At 33.9% G+C, this 17,034-nt stretch overlaps 1 protein-coding gene across 9 annotated transcripts in view; it reads right to left on the bottom strand.

Moving 5' to 3' along the window:
• The window catches only part of SCMH1 (Scm polycomb group protein homolog 1), a 140,814-nt gene that overhangs the window by 64,921 nt on the left and 58,859 nt on the right, over positions 1 to 17,034 (bottom strand). For 8 of the 9 annotated variants that reach the window (XM_028160267.2, XM_028160264.2, XM_054720460.1 and 5 more), the window contains one exon: positions 6,734 to 6,968. In XM_028160267.2, the coding sequence (XP_028016068.2) occupies positions 6,734 to 6,968 (235 nt within the window). Of the gene's footprint in view, positions 1 to 6,733; positions 6,969 to 17,034 lie in introns of those variants that run through there. The other variant, XM_028160277.2, reaches the window with a different exon arrangement.

The following is a 17,034-nucleotide window of genomic DNA, read 5'->3' as shown; positions in this document are numbered from 1 at the left end:
AAAAGTATACTGAGAAGATTCTGTGTTCAGGTTATTTGAATTAATTCTTTTTTCAATGTGGTTATGATGTCTATTATATCCACAGTTCAGTTTGTTTCTGTTTATAGTCAATTTTAGAATATGCTTCATTCATCTTTTTAAATTTTATTAAGCAAAATATTTACATTTCAAAAATCAAAAGAATATAAAAGGGTATTCTCAGAGAAGTCTCATTCTCCTTCCTATAATTTTTACTGTTTTCTTATTCCCAATAGATTGTGACCTTTTCATTATTTTCTGGTGTAACATTCCAGTGCTTCTTTTTATAAAACTATGTCTGTAAAAATATAATTTCCTGCATGTTATACATGTGTATATGTGTATATGCATATGTTTTCCCTTTCTCAAAAACATATGGCATTAAGTACATTTACACTGTTGTGCAACCATGACCACCATCCATTTCCAGTATTTTTTCATCTTCCGCACCCGAAACTCTGTACCTATTAAACAATAACTTCCCATTCCCCACCTTCCTCCCAGCTCCTGGCAACCACCATGTTATTTTCTGTTTCTGTGAATTTCTCAATTTTAAGTGGAATTATATAGTATTTGTCCTTTATGACTGGCTTGAAGTGAAATACTTAGCAAAATGTCTTCAAGGTTCATCCATACTATAGCATGCGTCAGAATTTCCTTCCTCTTAAAGGCTGAATAATATTCCACTGTATGTATATACCACATTTTATTTATTCATTCTTCTGCTGAGGAACACTTGGGTTTCTCTGACCTTTTGTTCACTGTGAATAATACAGCTAAACATAGGTATAAAAAATAACGGCTGGAGTCCTGCTTTCATTATTTTGCCTATATACCCTAAAGTGGAATTTCTGGATCATATAGTAATTCTATTTTTAAATTTTTGAGGAACTGCTATGTTTTCCATAGTGGCTGCACTATTTTACATTCCCATTAGCAATACACAAGAGTTCCAATTTCTTCACATCCTCACCAACATTTGTTACTGTTTATTTGATAATAAGCAACAATCCTAATGGGTGTGAAGTGCTTTTTTTATTGTGGTTTTGATTTGCATTTTCCTCATTATTAGAGATTTGAGCATCATTTTAAAATTTTATTTTTATTGAATTTATTGGGCTGACATTGGTTAATAAAATTATATAGGTTTCAAGTGTAAAATTCTATTATACATCATCTGTATATGGTATTGTGTTCACAAAAGTCAAATCTCTTTCTATCTCCATTTATCTTCCCCACCCTCCTTTCCCTCTTATAATCACCATACTGTTATCTGTGTCTATGAGGTATTTTTTTTTTTTTACTTAATCCCTTCACCTTTTTCACCTGGCCCCCCAAAAACCCTCCCCTTTGACAGCTGTCAAAAAAACAGAGGTATTTATAACTCTGTTTCTATTTTGTTCATTAGATGCCACATATAAGTGAAATCACATGGTATTTTTCCTTCTCTGACTTGCTTATTTCACTTAGCATAATACTCTTCAGGTCCATCCATGCTGTTGCAAAAAAGAAGATTTCCTTCTTTTTTTTTATGGCTTAGTATTCCATTGTGTAAAATTTACCACAGCTTTTTTTCCTTAAATATATATTTTATTGATTTCAGAGAGGAAGGGAGAGAAAGAGAGAGAGAGAAACATCAATGATGACAGGGTATTGTTGATCGGCTTCCTCCTGCCTACCCCCCAACTGGGGATCAAGCCTGAAACCCGAGCATGTGCCCTTGACCGGAATCAAACCCAGGACCCTTCAGTCCACAGACCTATGCTCTATCCACTGAGTCAAACCGGCTAGGGCTACCACAGCTTTTTTTTATCCACTCATCTACTCCCAGAAAAAAACACTTTACTTTGCCATTATGAATTGTTTTTATATGTTAAATTCTAATTCCTAATATTTTATTTAAGATTTTTAAAACAACATTCATACATGACTCTGTATGTGTTGTATGTGCTGAAATCAAGTTTAGATATCAAAGTTCTACCTGCCTAATAAAAAGTATTTGGATGATTCCCTACTTTTTATTTTATTTTTTGACTTATTAATTAATATATTTTTATTGATTTCAGAGAGGAAAAGAGAGGGGGAGAGAGCAACATCAATGATGAGAGAATCATTGATTGGCTGCCTCTAGCACGCCCCCTACTGGGGATTGAGCCCACAACTCAGGCATGTGCCCTTGACTGGAATTGAATCCGGGACCCTTCAATCCAAAGGCTGACACTCTATCCATTGAGCCAAACCAGCCAGGGGCTACTTTTTCAAAAAATTGATTTGAGAGAGAGAAAAGAAAGGGGGAGGGAAAAGAGAGAGAGACATTGATTTGTTGTTCCACTTATTCACGCATTCATTGGTTGATTCTTGTATGTACCCTGACCAAGAATTGAGCCCGCAACCCTGGCTTATGGGAATGATCAACTGAGCCAAGTACCCGGGAATTGAGTCTTCAATTGAGATTATTTTGTCTTTTTTCAATTTTTTCCTGAGTTTGGAAAATTCTATTTTCACATCTTTTATGTGATGTACATTGTACATTTCTAGTTTGACTTTTAAAATTTATGATTCAGTGTATTTCCTATCTGTCAATACTTGTTTAATTGAATTTGAGTTGTTGTACAACAGCTTTCCTCTGGTCAGTCATTGATTTTGGCAGTAGGATTTTCAGTAGTTAAAATGGTTTTACCTTTTTTTTCCACATAGAAACTTTTTACAGATATTGACTGCTGTTTACTAATCACTTGAAATGTCTTATATTTTCCTGGACCAGCAAAAACAGGAGGTTCTGTTTTGGCAGGGATCTTGAGTATTTCTGTTGGCATAGGGAAATACAGTTTCTTTAGTAGATGAGCCTGTTTGGGTTGGGATGGGAGGGTTGGTATATCTTTTGATTTTATGATTCTCTTTTGTTCCTGTATAAATTGCTACTCCTTGCTTCCTTCTTTTCCTTCAGAATTATGTGTCCTTTCCCCCCAAAAGTAATCTTCCCAAGACTGCTATCTCTAGTTCTTTACACTTTCAATTCACTCTCTTCCTTCCGATTCCCCAATAGCCAATGCTCTAATCCAATAGGTTTTAGATGTGTTCTCAGTATTTCCCACTCTGAATGGGACTGTATTTCTCTGGGGTGATTTTAGCTAGGATAAACCCCCACTGTCCTCTTTTTTATGCACTTCCCACCTATATAAAACACTTCCTTTTGGCATGGATCTGTTACTGACTGTACTGGTTTCAGATCTTTTTATCTGAATATGTAGATTAACATGTAATTGAAATCTGTGATATTCTTGACTCCTACTTATATTTGGACATGAGTTATGGATGGTTTGATTTACTCTCCTATTTGATCTGTACATTTCTAGAGAATTTGTGGAAATATTTTTATTTTGGTGATCATCACTATCCCTGGGACCTCATATTTTTAATAGCCTCTCAAGATACTTCTAAATAGTGATTCATAAAGTAGGTTGAGAACAATCCAGTACCATGCAGTTATAAAAAGGATTGAAGTATGTCTCCAAACTACTAAGAAGTCATTTTTAGGACATATCATTAAATGAAAGAAGCAAAGTTGAGAAAAGTATGCATAAAATACTGTCCTTTATATAAGAGGGTGGAGGTTACATATCTATGTATGTACACCCTCATGCACACACGGATATATTTGTTTATATTTTTAAAAATGGAGTTTAAACCATAAAAGTCAAAGAAACTGGTTACCTATGGCAGAGAAAAGAAATAGGATGATGGGAATCTCTCTGAATATACTTTGTTTTATAGATTTGACTTTAAGAACAATGTATATCGTTTATGTATTTATAAAGCAACATTTTTAAAAAGCTATTTTTAAAAAATATTTTTTTATTGATGTCAGAGAGGAAGGGAGAGGGAGAGATAGAAACATCAATGATGAGAGAGATTCACTGATCGGCTTCCTCCTGCATGCCCCACACTGGGGATTGAGCCCACACCCAGGCATGTGCACCGATACTCAACCACTGAGCCACGCTGGCAAGGCTAAAAAAGCAATCTTTAAAAATTAAAAATTAAACAAGTGAATCTAAGTTTATATCAAGTTGGTGGAATGGTCACCCAGAGAGAAACTAATGCAAATGACCTTATAACATCATTAGATTTTTCCCGAGGGTAGAAAAAAAATTGCAAAAATCATTGTTTAGGTATCATAATGGTGGTAGTGTTGGTATTGTTATTCTGAGACTTGTATATATGTATTGTAGGATAAAACAAATGATTTTTAGTGACATGGAAAACTAGAGTTTTGGGGTGGTACAAAGGCAATTACAGATTTAAGAGACTGAAGATAAAATCAGTAAAAACACCACTGTCCTGAATTTTAGTATGAAGTATTAATATAAACTAATGATTTTTTTATCCTAATAAAAAAGATGCTCCTACCTCTCAATACCAAAAAGACCTAGAAAGAATGATCAACTCAATAGCACTGAGCACTCTAGTGCTTAGATTATAGTCTCTAAATACCACCTCCCACTAAAAGGAGCCTAGGCACCTAAAAGAAATAGCCAATTCTTTATTTGGGCCAAGAAATGTATAAGATGAGCAAGGAACATTTTAAATTCCAAAAATCCAAGAGAGCTATCAAATAATAAAGAGTTAGGAGACAACATGATGAAGCTCATATGAGGCCAAAGATGGGATACTTCAAGAATCAATAAAAACAATTAGTGCAATGAAGTGAAACATATCAAATACGTATGAATCCTTGAGTTAATGATACTAAACAGCAACAATAAAACCCTCCTTATATATTTTTTGGAGAACGTTAGTAAAGCAATTCATTATTTTGAAAATGGGTAAATAAAGAAAAGAATCAAGCATTTAAACCATCTTTCTTACATGAATTATGCCTAAGGAGAACCAAATAATTGATGAAAGTTTATTTTAATAGGTATAGTCCACTTAATTTATATGAATGGAATGAATGGTAAGATTACAATTCCCCATTTTGCAAGCATGATAAATTGACAAATTTAATCAGAGGTCAGCAAACTATAGCCAGCAGGCAACGCCACCCGTTTTGTAAATAAAGTGTTACTGGAATACAGCTTGCCCGTTTGTTTATGTATTATCTATGGCTGCTTTGGCATTACAAAGATAAAGTTAAGTAGCTGCAATAGAAAATCTAAGGCCCCACAAAGCCTGTAATATTTACTATTTGACCCGTTAAGAAAATTTGGGAAGCCCAGATCAAGACCACAAGCAGTAATGACTACTACATTATAAAAATGAGGACAATCAGACCAAAAAGCTTCCTAATAGAAGTAAACACCACCATCTATAAAATATTCTTAGGAAAAACTGAACCTGAACATGATCAAGCCTCTAGATCTAGCTATAAATTTCTAGGAAAGAGGATAGAGGAACATGTTAAATGATACTATAGAGATACAACCAGCAAAATCTAATTATGGAAAATTTTGAAGACAAATGACTTAGATTTTTCAACACATAAATTGCCAGAGAAAAAAATTGAGGTGAACCCAAAGATTAAAAGAGGCTTAAGGGACATCAATCAACTGCAATATGTGGATCTTATTTGAATCCTGATTCAAAGAAACTGTAGTGTGTGTGTGTGTGTGTCAGAGAGAGAGAGAGAGAGAGAGGAGAGAGAGAGAGAGAGAGAGGGAGGGAGGAAGGGAGAAAGAAAACAGAGACAATTTAAACACTGAGTAAAAATTTGTTGATATTAAAAAGTATCATTAATTTATTTATGTGATGTTATTATAATTGTGTTTAAAATTATACATATTTTGTATTTAATGACAAATACTATGGGTGATTGAGCAGAAGTAGGCAGGGAGTGTGTAAAGATATAGATAAAACAAGATGGACTCTGTTGATAATTATCAAGGATAAAGGATACATGGACATTCACAGTGCTATTCTTTCTACCTTTGTATACATTTGAAATTTTACATTACAAATAATTTTTTTAATAGGGGAAAATGCTAAATAACCACCTGGGGAGCGCTTTCAAACAATACATGTTCTCTAATGCTCAATTAATGTAGCACAACCTCCTGATGGGAACATAGCCCTTACATAACCCATAACCCATCTCTCTCTATCCTCCATTGAGACTCACTGCAATAATGATTCATAATAACTGAAAAGATGGGCTAAATCTCTCAGGTATATTAAGGCAAAAGAAGAAAAAGATGAATCTGATCTTGAGGAGAAAAATCTAGTGAGGTTATTAGTTTAAGTAAAATAATACATTTTACTGAATAATTAATTAAAAGTGAGAAAATCCCAGGACCAAGTGAGAATTTAGGGGAAAGGAGATAAGGGACCCTTCTAATAGTCATCCTTTCTATTGGGAGATTTCCCTCTGACCTCTTGTTATTATTGTAGGATTTGTTAAAAGCTCCATGGTTTTTTGAAGCAGATTAAATGGCAAGACCTCCTTCCATTCTGTCTATGAGGGTAAATGGGAACTGACAAAGAAGGATGAAGGGTGTGGTTTTTTGTGAGAAAAAGGAGAGTTTGAGAGATGCTTGAATATTATAAGTTAATGTAGAGATGATGTCCAGATTTTACAGCTCATTTTACTTTGGGTGGGCCTTTTCTTTTGGACCATATGAAAAAGAAGAGGCAGACAAGGGACCCTAAGCTTTCCCATAATGGGATGTACAATTTTGGGAAGATAATTGGTTAAAGAGGACTTGGGTCTAATACTCACCCAGAGGGGGCTGCAGCATACCCCCATTCTTCTCACAGTTCCCAATAGGCTGGATTTCAGTTGAGTCAACCAGCCGCCAGAAGTCATTCTTGTTGTCGCTGCCATCAAGGCGAAGGCGGAGGCGAGCTCCTGTTAGTCCAACTACTGTAGCGATACAGGTAGATGTGGTGTTCCTGGGATCCTGTGCCTCTAATTTCATGCTGATCTTGAACTCGTTGCTTGGAGGTGTGTAGGACTGAGGAGAACAAGCCATGGGGATTAGGCAGACTAAGGCAAGTGGCATTTTCAGTAAGGATATCAGATGGAACCTGAAAATTTATGCCTTGGACTCAAAGTGGCTATAGCTTGACCAGGGACAAACCACTGTGAATTATTCCCTAATACGTAGGAAGATTTACATGCAAAAGAAACACTGGAAGGTAAGAAGAAGGGGAAAAAATTACTTTCCACTGAAGCATCAAATATTGACTCACACCAGTAAGAAAAGGACAAGAGTGCCTCAAATGGTCCTTACTTAATACTCTCTCATCCTATCTTCTCCAACTCCCTAATTCTCTAGGTACTCATGTTTTCTTTTTAGAAACCATCCAATTTACCTATTATATACTAAATGTCTCTTCATGAAGTGATGTAGTATATTGCTTTGTAAGTCCAGCACACATACTAACTATGGGGGAGAGGGGGTCAATTTTTTTCTTATTTTGACATTGATGTATAAATCAATTTATATCTTTAAAAACAATTTTAAGTTATAATTCATATAAAATATACACTTTGGTAAATCTTGACATATGGATACATCCATGACGCCATATACATATATACACCTTTGAAACCATCACCACAATCAAGATGATGAACATGGACATGTTCTCTCATGTCCCTTTAAATCCTTCTGTCTAGCCCTTCCCAGACCCCTGTTTCCGGACAAATACTGATCTACTTTCACTGTAGATTGAGTTGCATTTTCTAGTCTTTAATGGAATTATAGAGAATATACTCTTTTATTTGTTTTTTTGTCCAGCTTTCTTCACTCAGTATAACTATTCTGATATTCATCCATATTGTTAAATGTATCAGTAATTCATTTTTGTTTGTTTTTTAAATACTTTTTTTGGGGGCAGCTTTAGGTTTACAACAAAACTGAGAGGAAGATACAGAGATTTCCCATATACACCCTATCCCCACACATGAACAGCTTCTCCTTTCCGGCATCCCCCACCATAGTGGTACATTTGTTACAACTGATGAACCTACATTGATACATCATAATCTCTTAAAGCACACAGTTTACAGCAGGGTTCTCTCTTGGTGTTGTACATTGGGTTTGGAAAAAGGTATAATGACATATAGCTATCATTATAGTATCATACAAAATAGTTTCACTGGCCCAAAAGTCCTCAGTGATCTGCATATTCATCCTTCCCCCACTCAACCACAGGCAACTACTGATCTTTTCACTGTCTCTTTTCTAGAATGTATGTAGCCTTTTTAGATAGGCTTCTTTTCTTTTGTAATAAGCATTTAAGTTTCTTTTATGTCTTTTCATGGCTTGATAGCTAATTTCCTTTTAGGGCTGAATAACACTCCTTTGTCTGGCTATACCACAGTTTATTCATTCATCTACGGAAGGGCATCTTTCAAGTTTTGGCAATTATGAATAAAGCTGCAATAAACATCCATTTTCAGGTTTTTGCATGGTCAAACATTTTCAGTTCCTTTGATGAACACAAAGGAATGGAATTGCTGTATCATATGGTAACAGTGTATTTAGTTTTGAAAGAAATCACCAATATGTCTTACAAAATGGCTGTACCCTTTTGCATTCCCACAAGCAATGAGCGAGAATTACTGTTGCTCCATATCCTTGCAAGCATATGGTAGTGTCAGTATTCTGGATTTTGACCACTCTAATAGGTGTGTAGTGGTATTTAATTTGCATTTAAAATATTTTTTTCACATTTTTTAAATCTTCTGCATTATCTTTTTTTGGTGAGGTAGCTAATATCTTTGGCTCATTTTTAAATTAAGTTGTTGGTTTTCTTATTGTTGAGTTTTTAAGTGTTCTTTGTATATTCTGTAAAACAGTCCTTTAGCAGATGTGTCTTTTGCATGTTATTTTCTCCCAATCTGTGGCTTGTCTTCTCATTTTCTTGATAATGTCTTTCACAGAGCAGAAACTTTTAATATTAATGAAGTCCAGCTTATCAATTATTTCTTTCATGGATCATGCCTTTGGTGTTGTATCTAAAAAGTCATCACCATACCCAAGATCTTCTTGTTTTTCTCTTTTGTTATTTTCTAGGAGTTGTATAGTTTTACATTTAGGTCTGTGGTTTATTTTGACTTAATTTTAGTGAAGGGAGTAAGGTCTGTCTAGATTCATGTTTTGCCTGTGGCTGTCCAGTTGTTTCAGTACCATTTGTTAAAAAGACTATCTTTGCTCTACTGCATTGCCTTTGCTCCTTTTTCAAAGATCAGTTGACTATATTTATGTGGGACTATTTTGGAGCTCTCTATACTGTTCCACTGATCTATTTACCTATTCTCTCAATACCACACTGTCTTGATTACTGTAGCGATATAGTAATTCTTGAATTTGGGTAGTGTCAGTCTTCAAACTTTGTTCTTCTTCTTCAATTTTGTGTTCGCTATTCTGTATCTTTTGCCACTCCATATAAACTTCAGAATCCGTTTGTCAATATCCACAAAATAACTTGCTGAAATTTTGATTAAGCTTGCATTGAATCTATAGATCAAGTTGGGAAGAACCGACATTTTGAACAATATTGAGTCTTCCTTTTCTTGATCACGAACTATCTCTCCATTTTTAAGGTTTTTTTTATTTCTTTTATCTAAGTTCTAAAGTTTTCCTCAGATAATTTTTATACGTATTTTGTTAGATTTATACCTACGTATTTCATTTTTGGAGGTGCTCATATAAATGGTATTGTTTTTAATTTCAAATTTTTAATTGCTGGTATATAGAAAAATGATTGACTCATATATTAACCTGGTATCGGCAATCATACTATAATTGCTTATTAGTTCCAGGAGTTTTTTTGTCAATTCTTTTAGATTTTCTACATAAACAATCATGTCATCTGTGAACAAAGAGAGTTTTATTTCTTCCTTCCGAATCTGTATACCTTTTAGTTCCTTTTCTTATTTTATTGCAATAGCTAGGATTTCCAGGCTGATGTTGAAAAGGAGTGGTGAGAGGGACATCCTTGCCTTCTTTCAGATGTTAGTGGGAAAGCTAGTTTTTAACCATTAAGTGTGATCTTGGCTAAAGGTTTTAAAACAATAGACAGTAACATTCAGCATAACTATTATGATATTCATCCACATTGTTGAATGGAATCAATAATTCATGTCTTTTTGTTTCTGAGTAGTATATCATGTTGATGAACATTTGGTGTATTTCCAGTTTTTCACTATTACAAATAAATCTCTTATGAATATCCACATATACGAATATACTTTCTATATTTCCATACATATTTCAGAAATACAGTAAAGTGGAATGGATGAATCATATGATAGGTATATGTATAACTCACATACCAGAATATTTAACTTTTTACAGTATATAATTCAGTGGTTTTTAGTATATTCACAGAGGCAAACATCACTCCACCTAAATTTAGAACATTTTCATCATGCCCCCAATAGAAACCTCATATCCACTAGCCTTCTCCCCCTATTCTCCCCTCAGGCAAGCCCCTGAAAACCATCAATCTACCTTCTGTTTCTTTTAAAATATTTTTAATTGATTTCAGAAAGGGAGGAGAGAAACATCAGTGATGAGAGAGAATCATTAACTAGCTGTCTCCTGCCCATCCCCTACTGGGGATTGTGCATGAAACCTGTGATATTTTCAACAACTAATGGTCTAGTGTCCTGCCTCCTGCCCATCCCCTACTGGGGATTGTGCATGAAACCTGTGATATTTTCAACAACTAATGGTTTAGTGTCCTGGGCCTGTGTCCTGATTGGGAATTGAACTGTGATTTCCTGGTTCATAGATCAATGCTCAACCACTGAGCAACACTGGTTGGGCTACTTTCTGTTTCTATGGATTCACCTATTCTGGAGATTAATATAAATGGAATTTTATAATATGTGAATAGCTCCTTTCTTCACTTAGTGCATTGTTTACAAGGTTAATCTGGAGTGTTTATCAGTACTTCATTCATTTTCATTGCTGAATAACATTCTATTATATGGATATACAATTTTGCTTATCCATTCATCAGTTGATAAACATTTGGATTGTTTCCTCTTTTTAGCTATTAGGTATAATGATGCCTTGAACATTTGTGTATAAGTTTTTGTGGGGTCATATGTTTTGATTTCTCTCTTTTGGGTATATACCTAAATGTGAAACTGATGGGTCATGTGGCAATTCTATTTTGAGTAAATTTCAAACTGTTTTCTAAAATGCCTACAGCATTTTACAATCTCAGCACCTACATATGAGGGTTCCAATTTCTCCACATCCTCAGCAACACCTGTTACTGTCTGCCTTTATTATTTCAGCTACCCTAGTAGATGTGAAGTGGTATCTCATTAGTTTTGATTTGTATTTCCTTAATGATGTTAAGCATCTTTTACATGCTTGTTGGCTATGTGTATATACTAGTATATGACGAAAGACCTATTCAAATTCTTTGCCCATTTAAATCATGGGTTATTTAACTGGTGAGGTGGTAAGAGTTCTTCATATCTTCCAGATGCAAGTTCCATATTAGATACATGATCTGTAAATATTATCTCCCATTGTGTGGGTTGTCTTTTCACCTTCTCAATAGTGTCTTTGGAAGCACGAAAGCAGTTAATTTTGTCTATCAAGTTTCACCTCTATTGTTTGTGGTTTTGGTGCCATATCTAAGAAATCATTGCCTAGACCCATGGTCGGCAAACTGTAGCTCACAAGCCACATGCAGCTCTTTGGCCCCTTGAGTGTGGCTCTTCTACAAAATACCACGGCCTGGGCGAGTCTATTTTGAAGAAGTGGTGTTAGAAGTTGTTTAAGTTTAAAAAATTTGGCTCTCAAAAGAAATTTCAATCATTGTACTGTTGATATTTGGCTCTGTTGACAAATGAGTTTGCCGACCACTGGCCTAGACCAAGATTTATTCCTGTTTTCTTCTAAGTGTCATAGTTTTAGCTCTTACATTAAGGTCTATCATACACTTGGAGTCAATTTTCATATATGATGTGGAGGATGGGTCTGACTTCATTCTTTTGTACGTGGATATCCAGTTTTCCCCATATTAGTTGTTGAAAATATCACTGAACTGTCTTGGCATCTTTGTCCAAAATCAATTGAACATAAATGTATGGGTTTATTTCTGTACTCTCAAATCTAATCCACTGATCTATATGTCTATCTTTATGTCAGTACCACAATGTCTTAAGTACTGTAGATTTGTAGTAAGTTTTGAAACCAGGAAATAGAAATCATCTACCTTTGTTCTCTTTTTTCCCATAATTGGCTATTCTGGGTCCCTTGTATTTCTATGTGAATTTTAGAGTCAACTTGTCAACTTCTACAAAGTAGGCATCTGGAATTTTGATAAGAAGTACATCAAATCAATAGATCAATTTGGAGAGTATTGCTATCAGCTATGTGGTTTGCCAATATTTTCTCCAAGTCTATGGCTTATATTTTCATTCTCTTATCAATATCTTTTGAAGAGCAGAAGTTCTTAATTTTGACAAAATCTACTTTATGAATTTTTAATGGATCATGCTTTTGGTAAGCTGTTTTCTAAAGTTTTCTTTATATAAGTTTCACATATTGTTAGTTCATTCATAGATATTAATTTTTCCTGCTATTGTAAATGGAAATTTCTCTTTCATTATAACTTTATTGAGTTACTTTTCACCACTGAGTAAAATGTTGGCTTTAGTACTGAGGTATAAATACTTTGCAAGTTAAGAATGTATTATTCAATTCCTAGTTAACTTAGTGATTTTTATTTTTGTTCAGTAGTATGTTGAAGTTTTCTGCCAAACTATTTTCCAAAGTAACTGAACCATTTTACGTTTTCACCAGTGGTTTATGAACATCCTATTTGCACCATAACCTTGCCACTATTAGGTATGGTCAGTCTTCCCATATATTTTCTTCAGTTTTTGTTCTAATTTTTCAGTCTGGATCCCTTTTCTTTTATTTGGCCTGGTCTCATTGGTAGTACACTGCTGAATATAAGTAGCAAGAAAAAACATCATTGTCTTGTTCCTGACCTTACGGAAAAAGCATTTTATGTGATGTTATCTGTAGATTTTTCATAGATGTCCTTTGAGGTTTAGGATTTTAAAAAATTCCTTCTATTTCTTGTTTGCTGAGAGTTTTTATTAATGGACACTGAATTTTGTCAAATGCTTTCTTTGCATCTATTTAGATAATCTTATTTTTTCCTTCATAGTGTGTTCATGTGGTCAATTACACCGATTGATTTCTGAATGTTAAATTAACCTTGATTCTTGAAACTAAACTCCAGTTGTCATGAATTATTTTTATATATTGTTTAATTTTCTAAAATTTTGTTTAGAATTTGTACATGTATTTTTATGTGGGATGTAACTCTGTAAGTTTTCTTTTCTATCAATGTTGGCCTGGTTTTGGTATCAGAATAATGCTTGCCTCATAGAATGAGACAAAAGGTATTCCCTTCTCTTAAACATTATAGAAGAGTCTATGTAGAATTTGCATTATTTTTTTCCTTAAATGTTTGAAACAATTCATTGGTGAAGTCATCTAGGCTTGGAATTTTCTAAAAATTTTAGATCTGTGGCAGAAATAGTGCTATTCATATTTCCTATCTCCTTAAGTGAACTTTGGTAATTTTTTTCATTCATGAAATTGTCCATTTCATTTAAATGGTCAAATTTAAAGGCATAAGTTTGTTCATAGTATCCCTTTAATATCTCTTTAATCTATAGACTCAATAATGATGTTACCTCCTTTAGTTTGATGTTAGTAATTTATGTTTTCTCTCTTTTCATTCTTGATCAACTACCCAGAAGTTTACCTCATTGCAAAGAATCAGCTGTAGGTTTCAATGATATTTTTTCTATTATTTTTCTGTTTTTTATTTGATTGATTTAAGCTCTACTCTTGATTTTATGCTCTATTTTTTTTCTTTGCTTAATTTGGGGTTAATTATCCATTTTTCCTAGTTTTTTAAAGTAGGAGCTACATGAAACTTTTCTTCTTTTCGAATGTAAGTGTTTACACTTTTCTTCTTTTCGAATGTAAGTGTTTGCCTGCTAGAAATTTCTCCCTAAAAACTACTTTGGCATCACCACCACAAATTCTTAAAAGTTTACATGAAAATACTTTCTAATGTTCCTAAATACCTCTATGGGTATTTAGAAATGTGATACTTAGTTTCCAAATATTTGGAGATCTTCCAGATAACTTTCTGCTATTGATTTTTAATTTATTTCCAATGTATCAGAGAATATATTTCACATTATTTAAATCCCTTTAAATTTATCAAGCCTTATTGTATAGTCCAGAATATGGCCTTACCTGGTAAATGTTCTGTGTGCACTTGAAAAGAATGCATATTCTATTGTCGTTAGAGAGTATCAATCAGGTCACCTCTATTGTTTGTGGTTTTGGTGCCAAAAGTTGGCTAATAGTGTTGTTTGAATCTTTTATACAGATACTTGCTTATTTTCTGTCTACTTGTTCTCTAATCATAGAAAAGTTATTAAAAGTCTGACTGCAGATAAATTTTAGACTTATTTATGTCTTCTTAAAATTTTTTGCTTCATCTAAGGAATTTGACCCCTTAGCACATCATAAAATTCCTTCTTTATCCCTGGTAATATTCTTTGCTCTGAAATATACTTTCATATTAATATGGTCAATGTCAGCATGGTATATCATTTTCCTTTCAACCTATTTGTGCTTTTCTTTTTAAAGTGTAGTTTCTTGCAAGCAGTATATAATTGTGTCTTGCTTTCTATTTAATGTGACAAGTTCAGCCTTTTAATTGGGGCATTTAGACCTTTCATAATCACTTTGATTATTAATATGGTTGGATTTAATTCCACTATATTGCTAATTGTTTTCTATTATTTTAGTGGTTGCTTTGGGGTTTATAGTAAACACATTTAACTGAGCAGCCTATCTTGCAATAATATTATACTACTTCACGTATATGAATCTTATCAATATTATACTTAGGATTTCTCTTGGCATTTAAGTTATTGTTATCATACATTTTATTTATACAAATTTTAATTATCTTTATAATGCAATATTATTGTTGTTTATACAATTGTCTCTTATAGGGATTTAAATAATAATAAAAAACATCTTATGTCTTTACTTTTGTAATTACAATTTCCAGTGATTTTCTTTCCTTTGTATAGTTCTATAATTTCACCTAGTATCATTCTCCTTCTGCTTGATGGACTTCCTTTAACATTTCTTATAGTGGGTTTCCTGGTAAAATCCTTCAGCTTCTGTATGTCTAAAAATACCTTTATTTTACCTTTGGTTTTTGGAAGATATTTTTGCTGAATATAGAATTCTAGGTTGACAGTTTTTTCTTCTGATACGTTAAAGATGTTAATCAACTTCCTTCTTGCTTGCATTGTTTCTAACAAGAAAATATAATGTCATTCATATCTTAGTTCCCCTGTATGCAAAGTAACTTTTTTGTGGCTGCTTTTAAGATGTTCTCTTATCACTGATTTTAAGCATTTATGATATGCCTTAGTGTAGTTGTCTTCTTTCTTTTCTTTTTTCTTTCTTTTTGTCATTGAACTTCTTAAATCTGTGGATTAATACTGGTAGTTCTCATAAATTTTTGAAAGTTTTTAGCCATTATATCTCCAAATATTTTTCTGTCCCCTTCTATCCTTTGAGCATTAAAATTACATGGTCTATGGAGTTATCACATAAACTTGGAAGTCATCCTATGGCTCACTAATGTTCTTTGCATCTTTTCAAGATTCTTGTGTGTGTGTGTGTGTGTGTGTGTGTGTGTGTGTGTGTGTGTGTGTGTGTTTCATTCTGAAGAATTTTTATTGCTATATCTACAAGTTTACCAATATTTTCTCCTGACATTAATATCATCCAGTGTGTTTTTATTTTGAACATAGTAGTATAATATGAGTCTTTAATTATCTTCCATGTTCCCTGCTAAACTTTTGAGCATAACTGTTTTAATGTTTTTGCCTGCTATTCTAAGATCTCATAGGTTCTAAGTCGGTTTATTGATTGATTATTCTGCTCATTATTGATTATATTTTCCAGCCTCTTTACATACCTGGCTTGATCAGATACTAGACACTGTGAATTTTACCTGTTGGGTACTAGATATATATTTATTATTGTTGACATTATTACAGATGTCTCCCATCCCCCTGCTGCCCTCCTTGGGGTGCTAGATATTTTTGCATTCCCTTCTTGTGCTTTGTTCCTAGATGCAACTAAGTTACTTGGAAATAATTTGATCATTTTGAGTCTTGCTTTATGATTTGCTTGGCAGGCTCAGAACAGTGCTCACTTTAAGGCTAAATATTTACCACTACTGAGCAAAATTTTCCTGAGTATTCCACCCAATGCCATGTGAACTGAGATTTCCAGTCTAGTTGGTGGGACCAGGTACTATTCCTAGCCTAGTGCCAGGATCTATTCCATTTAAACCTTTCAGATGGTTTTTCCCTTGGCTTTGGGTAGCTGCCTCACATGCACATACTGAACAATAGTACTTTGCTGAATACTTGAAGGGAGATTTCTGCACATCTCTGTTGTTTGCTTTCTGTGCAGCTCTCTTCTCTCTGGCAATGTGTTCTGAAAATTCTAGCCACCTTGGTTTCCTGGACTCTCAGTTCCATATCCTCAAATTACGGAGTACTAGGCTCAATCTTGGGTCACCTTCCCTGGGCCATGGTCTCAAAACTCTCTTAAGGTAGTAAGCTGGGAAATCATAAGGGGCTCCATCTTCCAGAGATCACTGTGATTGGTTGCTTGATTTTCAGTTACTTGAAAATCAGTTTAATATATTTTGTCTTTTTAAAAATTATTTTAGATGGGAACATGAATTTAGCCCCTATTATTTCAAATGAGCAGAAGCCCTGAATTGTACTTTTATTTAGAGCATAGATAAGATTCAAACTCAAAGTAAAATGTTGACAGTTTGAGGAAATAATCATTAGTACCAGAGGGAGATGTAAATTGCTCTGTTTAGTAGCAGTACAGTCTTTGCTTATCAGCCTTATCATGTACAGATATAGTTAATACCATCTATGTGTTGTGTGGGGCACTT

Source organism: Eptesicus fuscus, chromosome 9 (assembly GCF_027574615.1).
Source record: "Eptesicus fuscus isolate TK198812 chromosome 9, DD_ASM_mEF_20220401, whole genome shotgun sequence".
Lineage (NCBI taxonomy): Eukaryota > Metazoa > Chordata > Mammalia > Chiroptera > Vespertilionidae > Eptesicus > Eptesicus fuscus.
The sequence above is the reverse complement of the archived record's forward strand: the minus strand, read 5'-3'. Positions and strand labels throughout refer to the sequence as shown.